At 40.1% G+C, this 21061-nt stretch overlaps 1 protein-coding gene across 8 annotated transcripts in view; it reads right to left on the bottom strand.

The window, feature by feature from the left end:
* Positions 1-21061, bottom strand: part of Dgkepsilon (diacylglycerol kinase epsilon) — a 156195-nt gene that overhangs the window by 107447 nt on the left and 27687 nt on the right. For 7 of the 8 annotated variants that reach the window (XR_013003243.1, XR_013003242.1, XM_076391866.1 and 4 more), the window contains exons 3-6: positions 13455-13626; positions 13197-13327; positions 12985-13132; positions 12670-12887 (exon numbers count right to left, since the gene is read on the bottom strand). Coding sequence is in view for 6 of the 8 variants with exons in the window: in XM_076391866.1 (XP_076247981.1) it covers positions 12670-12887; positions 12985-13132; positions 13197-13327; positions 13455-13626 (669 nt within the window). In the remaining 2 variants the exon portion in view is untranslated. Of the gene's footprint in view, positions 1-12669; positions 12888-12984; positions 13133-13196; positions 13328-13454; positions 13627-15974; positions 16180-21061 lie in introns of those variants that run through there. The other variant, XM_076391870.1, reaches the window with a different exon arrangement.

Below are 21061 nucleotides of genomic sequence, written 5' to 3' on the forward strand. Positions count from 1 at the left end.
GGAGGCACAGAATGATTTTAGGAGGAGAGCGCTGTGCCACGTTACATATCGCGTTGTTAGTGTGCTTGACAAAGTTTTATATTTTACAGTGTAAATTGTTTATTTTACTCAAACACTCAGTTCAGTGTAAAAAACACAATTAACTTGAGAGCCCAGATCGCCATTTGGCGAGATCTATCTCGTCGCTCGTGCTCAATATCGATTCGACCATTGGTTAACCTCAAAACCTAACCTGGATCCGCCGAAGCCTGGTTCGCTTGAACCGTGGGTCCTAGGAAAACAGAAATTAAGGAAGAATGGTGATCCTTATCCTATTGTAAAATCTAAGAATTGATGGTCACTATCATTAACGAGCTCAGTTAATCCCATACAACTCAAAACAGGTATGGATTTAATCAGTATTCCTATAGCCAATAGATTTAGCATTTTCGCTGAATGTTTCAATTCTGATAATTCTCCTGTTGACTTGCCTGTCTCAAACTCAATTGACGTACCTTCAAACAGTTGCTCGCAAACAAATAACCCTTCAACTGACAAACAAAGCTTATCTGCTGAAAAACCTCCGCCCATTTATGTGCATGGAAACATCAACTTTATAAAATTCACAGATGTTCTTGAAAAGAAGTATGGTAAAAATTTTACTACCAAAAACTGTAACTTAAAATTGAGGATAAATTTCCAAAACAAACAAAATTTCAACTCCTTTAAAAAGACTTGCACTGATGAAAATGTAGAATTTTCCACTTATTCTGTTGTAGCCCGTGTAAAGACACGTGCGCTTAGCAGCAGAAATCGCGGAGTCTTAATACCTCCGCGCCGAGCTAAGCAAATTCGCAAGAATCGGCAAAACGTGACGGCTTCGGCCACCCCCGTTTTGCCTCCAAAAGGAACGCGGATCGTGGAACTGATCGAGGAACGCTTCGCACTTTGGTATAGCCTGTCCAGCTAACCACACGCGACAGTACCAGAGCTAATTAGCGTTGAATAAAAAGGTAGTCAAGTACACGGTGAGTCCTAACTCTTAAACCTGGCCAAGGACCCAATCATCCTATCTCCTTCCCACCTGACGGCTATCGGCGGTGGAGCACACTAGCTCTCACCAACGACGGGAGAGGAGCAACAATTCCCTGGGCTCAGAAGAAGTTCTCACACTGATAGTCCAGGGACTTTTAAGCTTCCCAACAAGTAGAATTCTAAATTCTATAAAAGAATCTGGATTGGAACCTTTGCAATGCACAGAACTTCCTCTAATTACCAAGTATGCCATTTATAAAGTGACATCTAAGACAGGCACAACACTAGTTCAAGTTAATAAAATCAGATGCCTAGAAAACCTAAAACTTTACTGGAAAAAATATGACTCGCATAAAGCATTCATTCAATACTTTAGATGTCAGGCCCGCGGCCACACTTCAGCCAATTGTAATAAACAATTCAAATGTGTCAAATGTGCAGGTACACATGATACTAGAATCTGCACTAAATCAAGGGACACTCCTGCTACATGTGCAAATTGCAAGGGCCCCCACCCAGCAGACTTCAGTAAATGCTTAGCATTGACTGCATTTCTTGCCAAAAGAACCAAAAGCACACCTTTCCAAAAAAAACAACCTGCTTCCCTCTACGCCTCAATCGAGCTATCCAACCTACAAGATTTCTGAATCCGACATTAGAAATTCACAAACATACGCTGAAGTTGCAGCTGCCAACTTACCGTCTACCACTTGAAACCACAACTTCCACCAACTTCAAGATAACTCTAATGACATGTTAGGAAATCTTCATAACATAAACTCGACTACTGCCCCCAACATGTTTCTAACTGTGGGATATTCGTGTCAGGAAAAATAAAGCACGGACTTAAAAATCAACAAAATGGATTTATTTAAGTCGCGTGAAAATGTGAGACTTGTAAGACGTGTTGCTCAAGTCAATCCTCAAGTTCAACTCCTCGACAACACGATTCGCTTTTCTCTTCACCCTGGATCACCAGGTCAAATTTCTTAAAAGGCGTACTGGTGGGAGTAATGGTAGCCCTTAGCGACAACGCGAAGTTGGAAAAACCCAACGCTTCGCAAGCTCTGGGAAATCCCGTTCGAAGGTCGATCGCCAAAAGTCATAAGACATCTGCCTGGCAAATGTGACCATTGCCTGCGACGATGCACAAATTTTTCCGCTACGCTATTCACAGGTACCCCCACAGTACCCCCTCACCAGTGACAACGCTCGCAATAGAAACAAAACAAAACAAAAGATGCGTCAGAAGAAAGTACATACTAGTTACTATACTGAATCGTACTAATAATACATAGGAAATACTTCTCGAACATGCTCGAGAACGCGCCACTCCAGCCAAACATCATAATAACTCTATACTAGAACTAATTTACGAACTACACCTAAATCTACTATATAAAACTATTTTACTCTAACCTAACTAAAACCCGCTTGATAGCGATCTGGAAAACGCACAATTCTTCCAGAACGCGTCGAAAAACGGTTGCGTTCTCTCTGAACCTCGCTCGGCGGAGGTCGATCTACATTCGGTAGAGATCGATCTGTATTCCGATTCTCCCTTACGACAGTTTCCTTTCGAATGACTACCTCGCCTTCATCAACCTGTTCCTCCAAATCTTCAGGGATGATGAAAGCAGGCTTCAGACGGTCAATACTAATTCTTATGTGCTTGCCCCGTATATCAATTAAAAAATTCTTTTCCTCTCTTTGAACGACTCTATACGGTCCGTCATATGGCGTTTGTGTAGGGCTTTTTACCACGTCATGACGTACAAACACATAAGGTGTCGAAAACAATTCTTTAAAAATAAACGATTTTCCTGAACCGTGTCGCTTGACAAGTTGTGGTTTTACCTTGTCAAAGTGTCGCTTTAAACGCAAAACAAAATCTGAATTAGGATTATGATTGCTTGCTAAGAAAAATTCCGCAGGCAAACGAACATTAGTGCCATATACTAATTCGGCCGATGTTGTCTTTAAATCGGCTTTAATAGCCGTACGTATACCTAAAAGGACAATGGGTAAAATCTCGACCCAATTGCCGGTATTATGACACTTGATTGCGCATTCCATTTGGCGATGAAATCTTTCCACCATGCCATTTGCCTGGGGGTGATACGCTGTTGTGTGTATGTGTTTCGTACCAAGCAATCTACACAATTCCTTGAATAACTGGGATTCGAATTGGCGTCCTTGATCAGTTGTAATTCTCAACGGCACGCCAAAACGAGCAACCCAAGTCGAGATAAAAGTCGAAGCAACAGTCGATGCCTCCATGTCAGCTATAGGTGTAGCTTCCGGCCAACGAGTGAATCTATCAATGCACGTCAGACAATACCTATAACCTTGGGAAAACTGCATTACCACAATGTCCATGTAGACATGTTCGAATCGTCCAGCAAAGTTCCCAAAATTGCCTATCGGTGCATTAACATGCCGAGAAATTTTCGACCGCTGACATGGTATGCATGAACGTGCCCACGTTCGTACGTCCTTATTAATTGCTGGCCAAACAAAACGCTCAGCAATTAACTTCTGAGTAGCCCTTATTCCCGGATGAGACAAATTATGCAACGAATTAAATATTCGACGGCGTAAAGTTCTTGGTACGAACGGTCGTACCGCGTCTCGCGTCACGTCGCAATAAATATCTATACCGCTTTCCGGAAATCGTATCTTTCGAAGTTGCAACGCGCTGGATCGAGATGATAGAATCTGTTGCAATTCTCCATCATCTCGCTGCATATCTGCCAAAGTTAAATGATCAACTGCTTTAGATATGGTCTCTATACGCGATAACGCGTCGGCAACCGAATTTTCTAACCCCTTAATATGACGGATATTCGTAGTAAACTGACTAATAAAGTCTAGGTACCGGAATTGACGTGGTGAACACTTCTCGAGACTCTGGTTAAACGCAAAAATCAGCGGCTTATGGTCAGTAAAAATCACAAAGTCTCTTCTTTCGACCGCGTACCGAAAACGCTTTACAGCACTATATACCGCTAATAATTCGCGATCATATGCACTATATTTTCGCTGTGTTGAAGAAAGAGTCTTTGTGAAAAACCCTAACGGTTGCCAAGCATCGCCTACCTGCTGCTGCAATGCCGCTCCCATCGCATAGTCCGAAGCGTCCACGACAATACCTATCGGTGCGCCAGGTATCGGATGCGCAAGCATCGTCGAATTAATAAGGGCGGATTTTGCAGCCGAAAACGCATGTACCGCTTCTTCATTAAGAGTAACTGCGGTATTTCCCCTTTTTGTGCTTTTGAGAAGATTATTCAGAGGGTACAATATTTTCGCTGCGCCAGGAATAAATCGGCGGTAGAAATTAAACATTCCTAAAAACCTCCTTAACTCTTTAATCGTTCCCGGTTTCGGGTAATTAACAATAGCATCAATTCGCTCCGGTAGCGGTTTGACACCAAATTCATTTACTACGTACCCCAAGAATGTAATCTCCCTAACTCCGAAAATACATTTCGCGGGATTAATTACCGTAATCTTATAGGATTAATTACTCCGTAATCTTATAGGCGTTTGAATAAAATGCTTAAATGCTTCGCATGCTGCTCTTCGTTTTCAGACGCTATTAAAAAATCGTCAATATACGCATAAACGAAATCTAAACCGCGCGTGATTTCGTCTACGAAACGCTGGCATGTCTGAGCAGCATTGCGTAACCCAAACATTGTACTCACCGCCTCAAAGAGACCAAAAGGGGTTGTAATTGCTGTTTTTTCTACGTCTTCTGGCGCTATCGGTATTTGGTGGTAAGCGTGCACCAAATCGATCTTCGAAAATACCTTTTTCTCATATAGTCGTTGCGCAAAATCTTCTATGTGTGGTGGAGAATACTTATCCGGCACCGTTCTAGCGTTAAGCGCCCTGTAATCTCCACACGGTCGCAGACTTCCATCCTTTTTTGGCACAACGTGCAAGGGGGAAGACCATGGACTCCTTGATGCCCTTATTACTCCTTGCTGCAGCATAAGCTCGAATTCCGCTTTCACCGCTTTGAGGCGATCTGGAGCGAGACGTCGAGGTTTGCTGCATACTGGTGGTCCAGGTGTTGTTTTTATATAGTGCTGCACCTTGTGTTTGATCAATTCTCTCCGAAAAACTGGAGGACGGGTTAATTCGGGGTATTCGGCCAATAGTTTGTGGTACACCGAATCACCAAACACTGTTTTGATCGCGGTAACCTCAGCACTTACGTCACAGCCGTTTATTGTCAGTTTCGTGATGGAATCGACTAATTGTTTATTCCGCGGATCCACCAATAACCCATAATGGCACAAAAAATCTACGTCGATTATAGGGGAGTTCACGTCGGCTATCACGAAGGACCACGTAAAACTTCGTCGAAGCCCAAAGTCTAACTCGACCGCGATTGTGCCATATGTTGCGATGCACGTGCCATTTGCCGCGAAAAGTTCATACACACTTTTTGGAGGCGATTCACGCAATAATCTCCGCGGGTATACACACAGATCGGCGCCTGTGTCTATGAGGAACGACAGTCTTGAACGTCTGTCTTTCACGAAAATGCGGCGTGAATTTAAACCGTCGTCGAGTGCCGCGTTCACGGACGGCTTTTCTCGTTTCCCGAGATTCATTTACACGGTTCGCGACATTTCGTCGCGCGCTCCCCAAAACGAAAGTGGTACCAGCACAAATCCTTATCTTCAGGACGACGCGATGAACCAGCGCTGGGATGCCTGCGTCCTCGCGTTCGACTGGAACTGCGACCTCGTAGTCGCGAAGAAGATCGTCGTCGATCTCTTGCCAACTCGCTGATCTGGAGTCGAAGTTCACGCATTTCTTCCCGCATCTGCCTGATTTCTGAATCGCCTGACACCATTTCCATTCGACCATTCTCAGGTCGAATCTCGTGTATCCGGTCGGCCAACTCAGTCAATGCAGCGGCATTTGACTCCGGAACAGCTGCCAGGACCCTCTGTATATTCGCGGGCAATCGATTCTTCCATAGGGTGATTATGAAATCTTCCGGAATGGAAGACGTTGCCAATGACTTCAGGTGTCTGTAAAACTGGGAAGGCGTGCGATCCCCGATCTGCTCGTTCTCCATCAACTTTCGCACTCGCGATCCATCCGACTCTGATAGTCTTTTCGTTAATTCACGTTTCAAGAATTCATACTGTCCGTTCTCGGGAGGATTTAAAATTACATCACCCACTTGCTCGGCGTACTTTTCGTCCAAGTGAGCAATCACTAAGCTGAACTTCACTTCGTCCCGTGTGATATGCGCGGAAGTAAACTGAGCTTCCACTAACCGAAACCATAATGCAACATTATGTGGCCAAAAACGTGGAAATCGTAACGTTTGCTGACTCACTATGCTACTTTCACTGCCTATAGTCGCGACGTTATCACTTAAATCACCCGCGGGATGCGCCATTATTAATTATCTTTCGTACACGAAATCCTCACTCACGTACGCGTCGTTACACCCTCAAATCACGTCGGGGTCACCAATGTGGGATATTCGTGGCAGGAAAAATAAAGCACGGACTTAAAAATCAACAAAATGGATTTATTTAAGTCGCGTGAAAATGTGAGACTTGTAAGACGTGTTGCTCAAGTCAATCCTCAAGTTCAACTCCTCGACAACACGATTCGCTTTTCTCTTCACCCTGGATCACCAGGTCAAATTTCTAAAAAGGCGTACTAGTGGGAGTAATGGTAGCCCTTAGCGACAACGCGAAGTTGGAAAAACCCAACGCTTCGCAAGCTCTGGGAAATCCCGTTCGAAGGTCGATCGCCAAAAGTCATAAAACATCTGCGTGGCAAATGTGACCATTGCCTGCGACGATGCACAAATTTTTCCGCTACGCTATTCACAGGTATCCCCACATAACTATTCTGGAGTTGATCAAAACTCACAACTTAAAATGTACCAACAACCTTTAAAGGATAAAAGCCACTATCTTAATTATCCAACAGCTCGATGCTCAATCAAAATAAATTCCCTTCAAATTTCATACTGTGGAATGCCACCAGCCTCAAGCCAAAATAGTTGAATTCTAACTTTTTTTTAAAAACTAATAATATTAACGTTGCTCTCATCTTAGAAACCTAGCTACAAACCCATGAACCATGTCGTATTAAAAATTACAATCTCATCAGGCTGACAGGCCCTCACCCTCTACAGGTCGAGGAGGAGTTGTAATATACATTCACAACTCTATCTCATATAAACATATTAACCAACCAGTAACCCCAAACATAAAAACCGTCTTTATTAAAGTAAAGTCAAACCCTCCACTAATCGTCGGATTAGGATATTCCCCTCCAAGCATAAAGTTCAATCAAGCTGACCTCGATGCCACCACCTCCCATACAGACGCCAAATACTTCCTAATTGAAGGAGATTTTAACGCCAAGTATCAACTTTGGAACAACACCTCAAGTAAGAAAAACGGAAACTCTATCAAGAAGCACGCAGAAAACAAAACTTACAATATCGTCAGTAGCAACACTTTCACCCATAGACAACCAGGCAAAACCCCGATTAACACTGATATATATCTCACAAACATCCCATACAGCTACAAATGTCGCACTACCGACAACCTGTCATCAAACCACCTCCCTGTACACCTAGAAGTTTCCACCTCATCTCCAAACTCAAAAAGACGACGCTCTGTAGTCACCGATTGAAAACTTTATGAAACAATTTGTAACAATTTTAGCCTCAATCCTGACATCCGGATCAATGAGGAAATCAAAACCGAAATTAACTCTTTCGCTATGAGCGGTGACTATAGTCACCCAACGATTGACGCTCGCTACGTACGAGCGGTGACTATAGTCACCCAACGCCTGATGCTTGCTATGTACAAATGGTGACTATAGTCACCCGTTATTTCCGCGAACAGAGTATATTTGTTATGGTCATGGTTACCATCGCAATTGTTTTGCACTTGTTTTACGATCTGAGATTTCAGGCTGGCAATATGAGCAACAGTATAAAAGTAATATTTCGGCAGGACACTTGATTAAGCTCACTCACACGTTTGAAGCATTTGCACGGTATGTGCTTTTATTTTTATTACTTTTTTGCATCATTGTATTTTATTATATTTTTCATTTATTCTTCACATCTCAACAATAATGTAAACAAATTACAAAAGAAGGGGAGAAAAATGCTACGGCATCGAAAACGAGAGCTACGAAATATACGATAAGTCATCATCATTGTGCTAGAAAGAAGGCAATCAGCATTCGAAGGAAAAATGTACATAGTACGTCAGAATCAGAAGATGATTATGTCGAAGATGCTTTGCCATCAACTAGTTCTAATAATATTTAATCGGCTATGGAGAATGTTCAATTAAAATTGCTCAATTTTAATACTTTCAATTCTGGACTTCAGAGAGAAGACATACATTTCTCCTCTGCAATATTAGATTATTTTCAATAATTTTTTTCACCTGATCTTATGGACTTTATTGTAGATAAAACAAATAACTATATTACAGTAAATGATATCAGATACAGTAAAGGCAGATACAGTAAGTGATAATGTGCCTGACACCAACATTGGAACAACAGTCGACGAAATGTATTGTTTTCTTGCATGTACGCTACTAATGTCGAGAAACAAAAAATTACGGCTTAGCGAGTATTGGTTAAGAAATAAACTTTTAAAAACAGATATTTTTAGCGAAATCATGCGCAGAGACAGATACTTAATTCTATTGAAAATGTTGCATTTTGTTGATAATAATCAACAGTTTTCTGATCGTTTGCAAAAAATTAGCAGTATTTCAAGCAGACCTCAAAAATCTTTTAAAAACTCATATTATCATTTTCAAAATTTATGCATAGATGAAAGTCTTTTATTATTCAAAGGTAGACTATCTTTTAAACAGTATACACCGACCAAAAGAAGCCGATTTGGCATTAAAACGTACGTATTATGCGACTGTAACACAGGATACGTACTAGATACAATTATACATACAGGTAGTGAATCACACGTAACAGAAAACAGGGAAGAAATTGGCAAAACAGAAAACATCATTTTGACGCTTTTGAAGTCTTACTTGGGAAAAGGCTATGCATTCTATATAAATAATTATTATAGCAGTCCTGCTCTTCTTAATTTATTACATGTAAATATGACAAATGCTTGTGAGACTGTAAAGCAAAGGCGAAGAGAAATGCCTATAATGGACAAAAAATTTAAAAAAGACGAGCTTGATTTTCGGACATCGAGTAATTTGTTGGCCCTTAAATGGCGTGATAAAAGGGACATTTTTATGTTATCCACTTACCATAATAGCGAATTTGTATGTACAGGAAAGAAAATTATAAGACTCAAGAATTTATACGCAAACCCAAATGTATAGTGGACTATAATTCGTCAATGGGCGATATCGACAAATGTGATATGGTTGTTAGTTCCATTAAATTCATCAGAAAATCGATAAAATGGTATAAGAAGTACTTTTTTCATTTGTTAAATATTGCAGTTTGAAATTCCTATTGCTTATACAGGGTGTAACAAAAATGTTGCAGTTCCTTGAATGGGGTGATTCAGGAGGTGATTTGAAACAAGTTTTTCCTTACCGAAAATGTAAGATGAGGCTTTGTTAACGAGTTATTAACGAAAAACACCGGCCAATGAGAGCGCGAGTTTGCCGCCCGAGCGACCGCGGTAGCGTTGGGAACGCGCTAGACGCTACGGTTGTACTTCGAACAAGAAAGTCGGCATGCGTCGAAGGAAATAGCATTAGTATGCAAATATTTGCATAACGTATAAACAAAAAAGCAATGCAACAAAAGAAATGAACGGAGAATTGGAGGATTAACGTTGAAGATAGAAACGTTGAAAGTAGTCTGCATTAGATTTAAAAAATAATAATCATTAATGAATTAAATGCAATTCATCTGTAGTTTCTAAATCTGTGTCACTGGGTCACTGTACCGATACTGGTCATCGACCGTCGAAATGGTTTATGTGAGGATAGAATTTTTCCAAAAAAGCTCCTTGTACCCCCACGTAGTTTAAGCACCTCAGACCTTTCTTGTTCGGACACTCCGAAATCATGTCTCCTTCCAAACCAATGCAATAAAGCGATAAATTACCTAAACGTGTGCCCCTGATCTCTGCTAAAGTGGTTAGACTGGTCCTAGCAGCGACAACTGGACACATCGTGCTAAAATTTTTTTTCTTATTCTTCGGGGACGGAAAAGACTTTCTCTTCTTCGCGGACCCTTTTGGACCGATGCACGATGTGTCTGTTTTCTATCTCGAAGCATTGGATACGTAGGCAGTAAAAGAGTGGAGTGAGCGCTTTTGTAAAACTACTTGTTGGTGCTCGTTGTGCACTTCTGCAAAGCACATGTTTTCTTGACGGATACTGATTTTTTTCTTTCTCAATGTTGTGGTCGTAGTGAAAGCTAACTCATAATAGAACGATGGGAAACTATGCGAGGGTAGAAGGAGCTTCTTTGAAAAAAATCTACCCTAGCATAAACCATTTCGACCGTCGATGACTAGGATCGGTACAGTGACCCAGTGACACAGGTTTACAAACTACAGGTGAAGTTTGTTCTCCTCTCCCTTGATTTTGTTGTTGTATTGCTTTTTCGTTTATACGTTATGCGAATAAGAAATTTACGTATTCGTGTTTTTACGTTGTACGTAGTCTTCTTCGAATTTAAGTAATTATTCACTTCAAGTGATAAACAAAAAAAGGAATTAAAAAGGAACTCGGTATTATTTATTATGTCACGCTCAGTTTTCATACTAATGCTATTTTCTTCGATGTATGACGGCTTTCTTGTTCGGAGTACAACCGTAGCATCTAGCGCGCATACCCAACGCTACCGCGGTCGCTCGGGTGGCAAACTCGCGCTCTCATTGGCCGGTGTTTTTCGTTAATAACTCGTGAACGAAGCCTCATCTTACATTTTCGGTAAGGAAAAAGTTGTTTCAAATCACTCCCTGAATCACCCCTTTCAAGGAACTGCAACATTTTTGTTACATCCTGTTTATTAAACATGGATTTGTGAATGAAAATTTGTATGAAATAATTACGATACTCGTAAAATACTGTTTTATGCAATTTAAATATTTAAAAGAAAAGAAAATGTTCTTCCCACACCGGATATCAAACCTGGGACGTGTCACGTAAAATGAAACGATCATCCGTAACTGCCCAACCGTTTGTTTTGCAGATACTGTTATCTTCTCCACATATAGGATATAACAGGGTGTGTGATATGACGGGGAAGAGGGTAGTTCTACATATAAAAATAAACTCAAGGTAAAGAACATAATTTTTTGTATAAGATACTAGTTTCTGGGAAAATTGAATTTAAAAATTCGCTCGATATATGTGTACTTGACTATCTCGGGGTTTCATACATACTTATATGGAAGAAAGGCGGTGCTACTGTCATTATTTTATGTATCCCTTCCGGCTAGTACCACGCGTTCTACTTTTTACTAATTTCTACTAATTCTATTAATTTCTAGATTCCTCCCTGAAAATATTATACAATTCTCTGAAGATCGCACTGAAACGACCCCCTTTAGTTATAAGTTGGAAAGGAAAAGCATTTGTACAATCGAAAAGATCGCGCGTGGCTCGTGCCGCTTGACCGGAAGTTATACAAAATTTCAGTTTCAGAAACGAGAGAGTAAGCTTCACTTTACATTCTCCTTCCCTTTTGACTTCCCGAAGCTCTCCGATATGGTTCGAAATGCCGAGCTCGTGTGCACGCAACTGGGTCAGTAGTATATATAATGGAGTGGGAAATTTTCAATAACGCACGTCGCCAATTTGGGTATCACAGATATCGATTTCACATCAGCAGCCTTCCTAATTAGGTGTCACCTGGTTCGTACACGCCCAACTAAATTTTGCACGTATTATGCTCTGGTTTCTCAATAACCCAGCAACAAGCAATACTAAGGCATAGATTTACGCCTTGATACTTTTCGTCGTTATATGAGATGATTTTGAGCTGGAAAAGGATTCATTCGAAAGGAAAAAATTCAATGCAGCGCGGTGTAGTCATGATTTTGTTCAAAACACTATGCAAATTACATAAGGATGCTTAAATTCTGTGGCTGTGAATGGTCGATTTTTGCTCTATTTTGTAACGCTTGTATTACTAAATATCAGCAGAATTTCGATAAATCATAACCCGATCGTGCTGCACTGAACCTTTTTCTTTTCGAATGAACCCTTTTGCAGCTCAACATTTTCTCGTATAACGACGAAAACTGTCAGGGCGTAAAGCCCTGTTTTTGGTTAATTTTATTGATAATGTCGCTGGTTAATGTTGTTCTCTTTCATGACCTCATTGTTTTCAGGCACCGCGCGTGCAATTTGTAAGATTCCCGAGTAGAAAGCGAACAACAAATAGAAAATTTTCTATCAGCTGAATTGAAATAAAAATGATTCAGTTTTTCAGAGAATACTATAATACAGGGTAATCATCGCAGTAGGAGACTCAAAACAGTGCCGTCGTGAAAATATCATGATTGGGCTCTATTGTGACGTAAGAGGACCATAGTCCTCTTATACGCTTTCCCGCTGCGATTTTTTTGTGGCGACACTGTTTGTATATAATATGTAGAAATATGTAGAAAATGTACATTACCTCTAACTTCAGTTTATGAATAGCATTTAACAGCCACGCGATTGTTCCATCTCCACCTGCTACTAGAACAGTACATTGTACTTTTCCAAGTAGTCGACACCATTCAAGAGCAGCAACAGGATCACGTTCAGACAAATCAACAACTTGAGCAGGATTTAGTAATCGTCTGAATACAGATAGTATTTCTTCTCCATCGTTGTTACCAGACTTTTTATTTGCTGTAATGAAAAATAAATTATATTATGCTTGTAAACATAACTAAGAATATATTATGCAATATTATTGATATTGTTATTATACTTAATGTTAACCTACCAACAACTATAAGAGGTTTCCAATGAAGCCAATTCGGTGGTATAACTGTGCGAAGCCGTAACCTACGTCTTACAGTACTACGTCGATTTGTTACTTCTAAACTACTTGGTGGAATTATCATCAATTTAAATTTACCAAAGTCACACACCTAAAAGAAATTTATATATACTACTTTTACATTTCAAAAATATCTGCATAATGTATAGAATTACTTCAAGAACTTTGGATTTGCAGGCTTTGTGAACACATCTTTGGCACCAACAGCACCACCAATCTGTTAAACCAGGTTCCACATCGCACTCTTCGTTACATACGTCACATGTAGCAACCATAGGTAAATTTCCTTATGTAAAATACAATAAAAAATAAATAATAATTTATATAACACTTGATACCTATACTTTAACATAAAAAACACTCATATTGATATTTAACTGTCTCATATCGTACAAGAGAATAATAAAGCATACCTTTTATCCAATGATGTTTCATCAGCTCATTTGAATTCAAAGTAATAATTTTACACTTTAACTCTTTGTCTGCAACCTTAACACATGTAGGATCGGCACAGATACCACAAGAATCGCAGAATAAGCCGTCAATGTATAATAACAAACTCTCACAAATGCTGCAATAATACGCCTACAAAAAAAATTTTGTAAATACTAGTATTATACATATTTCTGGAATTTGCGTAACTGTAATGTTTGATACATTATACAGGGTATCCCACATAAGGTGGTGGATCCGAAAAGGGGAGATTCCTGGGGTGATTCTAAATACCCTTTTCCTTTGCAAAAGTGTTCTCTGAAGCTTTGTTAACGAGTTATTAACGAAAAACATCGACCAATCGGAGAGTGTCTATAGCGGACGGACGACCGTCCGGTGACAGGGCACAAGCTACGCGTAGCGTTCGCTACTTGCTGTGCCCGAGTCTTGTACAAGAAATTCAATATCTCTACGTTATTGTTCAATTTCTCTTAAACTATTACATGGAAAATTATAAAAAAGAATCAGAAACACGTTAGCTATCGCGACACATATTATAGAATTTTTTCAGATTTTTAAATTACTTATCAAAAAAAAAAAAAAAAAAAGAAGAAGTATTAGTTGTTGTAATCGGTGAAAAATTGGTTTTTACTTTTTAAATTATAACGGACCAAAGCAAAAAACATTTAAATAAATTGAGGTTAATAATTTGACTAGTAATACGAGTAATTACTATCGGTAAAACTCACCCATTCGGAGAGGAATTCAATTCACCTGCTGCTTGAACACTTGCTCCCTTGGGTCACTGTGCCGATCTCGGTTATTAAGGGATGATGCCCAGATAGCACTGCTCACAGGTCAACACTTCGCGGTCACTAACACTGATCATTTCACCAAAGGAGCACTTGACTAATGACCGACAACCGGTTATTTTGAAACGTTCTACGGCATTCCGTAAATAAAAACAAGATCTTGTACAGTTCGGCGGCGAAATTACTACGCTAATCTGATATGCCTTTGCTATTCCCCATGAATTTGCTTGCGACTTTTTCGACCCGAAGAAGAGACTACCACCTCCACTAAAAAAAGTAACTGAGGAAAATCCAACCTCGTTGGTGTCAACTAACAAATCAAACTCGAGTATTTCGACGAAGCTACACCCCGAGAAATCACGCTAAAGAGATGCGAGGGCACGAGGAGAGAGACTTCGGAAAAAATCGTCAGTAGCGATCATAATTTCGCCGCCGAACTGTGTAACATTTTGTCTTTATTTACGAAATGTCGCAGAACGTTTTAAAATAATCGGTTGTCGGTCATTAAAAGGTCGAGTGCTCGTGTGGTGAAGTGATCAGTCTTAGTGACAGCGAAATGTTGTAAATGCAAGGTGACTTCTTGTGGTGTTGTATACCTGCAATCAGCGCTACCTGGGCATCATCCCCCAATGATCGGGATTGGCACAGTGATCCAATGGAGGAAGTGTTCATGCAGCAGGTGAATTCCTCTCCGAATGGATGAGTTTGACTGATAGTAATTACTCATATTACTAGACTCATATTATTAATCTCAATTTATTGAAACATTTTTTGCACTGGTCCGTCATAAATAAAAAAATAAAAATCAATATTTGCGTACGTTTTACCGATTACAGCAACTAATACGTCCAATGTTTATTCATTCATTATGAAATAAGTATTCTTGTACAGTTTTCAATGTTTTCATACACAGTAGAATGATATACAATCCGTAGGAACTACGAAAACATTGCTTTTTATTTTCTTACTATAGTATTACTTTACTAAATCGGTATTTTTAAATTCTTTTTCCTCGATTTTTATTTTTTACAACTTGGATAATTAATTTAAAAATTTGAAAAAATTCCATAGTATGTGTTGCGATAGCTAACGTGTCCCTGATTTTTTCATAGTTTTCTATCTAATAGGTTAAGAGAAATTGAGCAATAACGTAGAGATATTGAGTTTCTTGTACAAGACTCGGGAACAGCAAGTAGTAAACACTACGCGTAGCTTGTGCCCTGTCACTGGACGGCCGAGCGCTCGCAATCCGAGGTCACTGATTAGTCAATGTTTTTCGTTAATAAGTCTTTAACGAAGCTTCAGTGAACATTTTTGCAAAGGAAAAGGGTGTTTAGAATCACTGCAGGAATCTCCCCGTTTCGGCTCCGTCACCTTATGTGGGACACACACATTTTAAGTGCGACATCAAAATCATGGTTCGCAAATCCTACATTACTGGCAAAGAAGAAAACGGAAGAATATCGAATGTATGTCAATTATAGATATTCCAATGCGATAACTAAATAAAAAAATTAAATGTCAACTTCCATTAATTGAGGATTACATCGACGGTTTAAGCAAATATAAGTTCTTTATTGTATTATACTTAGCGTCAGGATACATATTATCTAATGCCGGTAGACAAGAATTTGATTGATAAAACAGCGTTTGTCATGCCGGATCCACATTTCAAGTTCTTAAGAATACCGTTTGACTTGTGGAATCTGCCGGCAGGATTCCAGGAATTGATGACATCATACAGTGTTACGCAGTAAGTCTAGCGGGAGGACACAGAGGTTAGGAGGAGTCCATCTTGCTCCACTTCTGACTACCATTTGCCTCACTCTTGACACGATCCGTTGTCAATCTTCGTCACTTCTTTTAGCCAATACGGTCAATATCCTGTGACAGGCAGGTTGATGTGTAGAACTTCCGAACTAGAACGGGGATCTACACGCTAATCCAGTGCTGTCCAAGCGAGGACTCGGGAGCCCTGTGAGCTCTGCCACTACTGCTTCCGTCCTTGAGGAAATCACACGTAGTGTCCCTGTTTGTGTAGACCAGCGGTTGATCAATAGATCGTTCTGGCTTTGTTGAGTTTGCACATGGTATGCCGACTAAGGTTTGGTTCGAAGGACCAGATACCCATGAAATTTAAGTTGTATCTACTCTTTATTTTTGGGAACCTTCTCTTATACAAAAATGCACTCAGAAGGCAGAGGAAGTATTAACAAACAGGAGTCCTCGTTGTTTCTTGGGGGGGGGGGGCTCACGTTCCGAACGACGACACTCGCTTCATGACGCGCACAGGGTACCCTGTTTTCGGGCACTAAGTGCCGTAGTGCCAGGCGTGATCCGAATTCCTCCAAGGACGTCTTTCCGAGAAACACCCTGTATATTATGTTTTATGTTGAATTTATATATGTATCAAAAACTGAATTCTACATCATACTTGAAAACTATGCAGCGTTACCTGAATTTTGTTCCATTTTCCTTCCTCATTTAAATGTGCACCAGGAATCAGCTAGTATGTTGCCACTCTATTTGTCCAGGACTAATTACCCATACATGCCGTCGTCGTCGTTGTTGTTGTCGTTGTTGCCGTTTTTTTTCTTTTTTTTTTTGCATGAGGAGAGGAAAATGCTGTTACGCATATCTACAGATGCTAGCCGGTGGGTTATGTGAGATTCACCCAAATTACACTCTAAGCTAGCGGTTTCCAACTTTTATGCTACTGGGTTATTCCAGGTGAAATCGGACACGTTTTGGAGTAAGTTTTTGTAGATTGCTCAAATTTGAATACGTTGTAGTCCTTAACGATATTTAAACGTACCCCAAAGGATTTTTTAAAATTTTGAAAATTGTCGATTTTACAGCTGTTTGAAATTAAGTGCTAACTTTTTTAAAAAAAGTTATAGCTATTGAATTAGTAAGCGGATGGAGGTAAGCTTTACGATGCTTATAGAGAAAACATTGAAGTTCATAAAAAAAATTATTTCAATTAAAAGAATTTTTTTACCCATGTTTTTGTAATTATTTTAAACAAATGCAGGTTTTTATGGTGTTGCGCGATTTTCAAAGTTTGAGAAAAAGGAGAATACAGTTTGATCCTTGCCCTTGATGGACACACTTTCAAAAATATGGACATTTTAAAATTGGCCCTTTGAAATTTGCCGAAAGTTAACGCTGCGACGAGTCGCACCGCCGCGCCGCGGCGGGCACGTCGTCGCTGGCAGCCTGAACGATTCCAGCGGGCGAACGTGCATTAATTGCGATCAAGGCGACTTCATTCGACATTATTCTACATTATCTTCGAACATTTGCAGGGTTTAATGCGATCAATAAATTTTGGTAACTCACTCTTTGTCAATGGTACTTATTGTTGTTAAATAAATATAATCTCTTAAATCTTAGCTTTCATTTCGAAGATTTTGGTATTAATGCAGAATGGCACTTTTTTGCAACTTCACATGGCAAAAATGCATGCGATGATAAATGGCATAAATAAATTGGTGCTGTTTCTTTTCCACTGGAAGCGTGGTAAACTTCCAGATACAAACCCATCTGTTAAATCGATTTATTAAACGTTTTTTCTTGTCTGTGGGTTTCGGGAATACCCGGAAACAGTTGATTACTTCGCGCCTGGTTTGTAGTGGTGTGCAGAATCTCGGAAATTCCCAAAACCCAATGCTTCAGACGGGATGGGAAGAGACTTATTGAATCGGGACGGGATTTCGAAAATGTTCGGGTTTCTCGAGAATATTCAGGATTCCCTTAAATCTTTGAGATTTGTGACACTGTACGGAATCTTTTAATGTTGTCTGTTTGCCTTTATTTATGGCACAAGATCCTCTTGTATAATTTCATTATTCGAAATATCGTGTAAAGATGCCATCGTAGAAACAGTAAACATAATGTTCTCTGTTTCCATGCTTGACTTTGAGGCGAATATTTCTTCATTCTATGAATCCAAGAATTCGAAACAGTTATTCCACCGCTTGTACATAAACACGGTATCAATTCAATATTTGAAATATATTCCATACGCAGTATTTCCATAGTGTTTATGACACTCAGACGTGTTCTACTATCGTTATAATTTCATTTGTTATTCATAAATTTCGTACGGTAAAATAGTAAAGTGAAATGTCTAGTCACAGTGAATCTGAAATTACTGATACAGTTAGAAGTAGTGCACAAAATGACCCACAAAGGAAGAATATAAATAAGAGTTTCATCTGGGGAGAATTCGAAAAAATAGACAAACAGAAAGCTAAATGCATCCATTGTAGTGCTGTATTGAAAACGACATGTGAAAGTATGAGTGGCCTTCATCAACATTTAAAATTTAAACATTCGCAAATAAGTAAAATAGTTGTAGGAAAGAGTAAAAAATCCGAGAAGACTACTTACATAAAGATTCTAAGAGATCGCAAGAGTTAACTGATGCCATTGCTCGTATGATGTTTCTTGATCTGCAACCATACAGCATTGCAGAAGATATTGGTTTCTGTTCATTACTCAATGTTGCTGAACCAGCTTATAAAATACCTTCACGTTCAACGTTTTCCAGAGTAAAAATACCGAATATGTATAAGGACGTGAAAGAACAAATTGATGACAAACTATATGCTGACGTTGATGAAGGTAATAGCTTTCGTTTTTATTGTATATTGTTTTTCATCATAGAATTTTCTGTAAAACTCTAAGTATTAAATTTCTAGATACTATTTTGTCTTTTACAACTGATGGATGGACATCTAGAGCTATTGAGAGCTACTTGTCATTGACAGTTCACTATATTACAACTGATTTTAATATGCATCATTTCATGCTTAATTTGCATCACATCAAACAATCACACACTGCACAAAATATAAAAAACATATTACGGGAATGCTTAAGTATATGGAAGTTCTACCATGCTAATCGACCACTTATTTTCGTCACTGATAATGGGCGTACCATTGTAAAAGCAGTTGACATGTGCAGAGAATGGAAACACATACCTTTCTTTGCACATTCTGTACAATTAGTTATAAAATCATCGTTAAAGAAATTTCCGTTATATAAAATTGTAAACACCAAATGCAGAAAAATTGTAGGATTTTTCGCAAAATCGACATCTTCAAGACAAAAGTTTATAGAAATACAGTTATCAGTTAGTCCTAATGATACCCCTTTGCAATTAGTGCAAGAGGTCGACATCCGGTGGAATTCCACATATTTAATGCTACACAGATTGAATATATTACGAAGGCCGCTTAGTTTAATTTTATGTGATAACAATATGCCGAACAATCTAATGTTAGGGAGACTTCAAAAAGGCAGCCTGAATGTATATTCGAACACAGGCGATAAGTCCGACGAACCGATGACAGACCCGACTAGCGTGACCCCAGGCCCGGTCGTAAATTAACAGCGGGCCCTTGAGGGGTATAGTTCAGGAACAACGAAGACTTATCCACGAAGGAAAAGGCATTCGAGCTTCACCCTCAAGATTGAGCAGACCTCGAGCTTAGCGTGCGAACCGTACCGAAATTGTATTCACGGAAATATTTTGTATCTTTTTCATTTTCGTCTTACAATTCAGAAGTGAGATATTATCACGTGTCCTTTACGGACCGGCAAGATCTCTCTGTGCGAAGTGTACGTTTAAACGTTTTAGTGAAAATTGTGACGAAATTCATTAAACTAGTCGTTTGAGTGAACGATGGGTCGTTCAAAAGGAAGCAAGCGAAAACATTCTCGTGCTCGTTCGCGAAGCAGATCAAACGATCGAGTACAGGAATTGACTCGAGACGACTCGTGTGACCGTAAGCGAGACCGTGCGCGCAAGAACTTGCGGAATCGATCGCGAGATTCGCGGGATGGATCGCCGAGTTCTTGGCGACGGGTGTCGCATGAACGTTCGCGGGATCGGTCACGACAACGGGAACGATCGCATTACTTAACAGAAAATTCTACGAGTGATTTGCGTGAAACGGTGGAAAGACTGCAGCGGGAATTGCGTAATGTGCGATCTAGACCCGCGAACGAAGAACATTTGGTGCCGCGATTCGATCCACCCAGAGACAATGCGGACGTAGAAACGTGGGTGCGCGACGTAGACCGAATAGCCCGTCGCTATTGGTCGACCGACGATGATGTAATTTGCAACATCGCGCGACAATTAAAAGTACATGCTCGTCGTTTTTTTGATGATGAACAAAGAAACGATCATACATGGAGCTTACTGAAGAGGGCCTTTATCAAGCAATTCAAAACACCGATGCCTTTCGCCAAATTGATGAGAGAAGCTACGCTTTATAGCGCTCAGCCAGGTCAAAAGCTGGGTGACTACTGTTTTGAAAAGCTAGCCAAATTACGAGCCTTGAAATTGAAAATACCGGACGCCTATTTGGAGGATGCGATTATCGGTGGCATCGGCGACGAATCAATTGAACGCACTATACGTTTCAACAAGTACCGTGACGTACACGAGTTGTATGCAGCAATGACGGAGATGGGAACAATGCCGGTGGTGCAGAAGGTGGACAAGATAGTAGTGACTAGGCCTGGAGAACGACAGCAACGGCTGCCAGTGCCGAGACCATCAGGTGTAAAACCAAACAAGATCGGAGGACCGACATTGCATCCGGAGAAGACACGACGCGCACCGCTGGTGTGTTACAATTGCGGACGGGAAGGCCACATCGTGCGACTGTGTCAACAGCCAAGGGCCACCTGCGCCGCGTGTAACGGAAAAGGATACCTCGATAAGTTTTGTGTGCGTATGAAAGATGTTACCAATG

The sequence above is a fragment of the Calliopsis andreniformis genome, unplaced genomic scaffold (genome assembly GCF_051401765.1).
Source record: "Calliopsis andreniformis isolate RMS-2024a unplaced genomic scaffold, iyCalAndr_principal scaffold0133, whole genome shotgun sequence".
NCBI classification, from domain to species: domain Eukaryota; kingdom Metazoa; phylum Arthropoda; class Insecta; order Hymenoptera; family Andrenidae; genus Calliopsis; species Calliopsis andreniformis.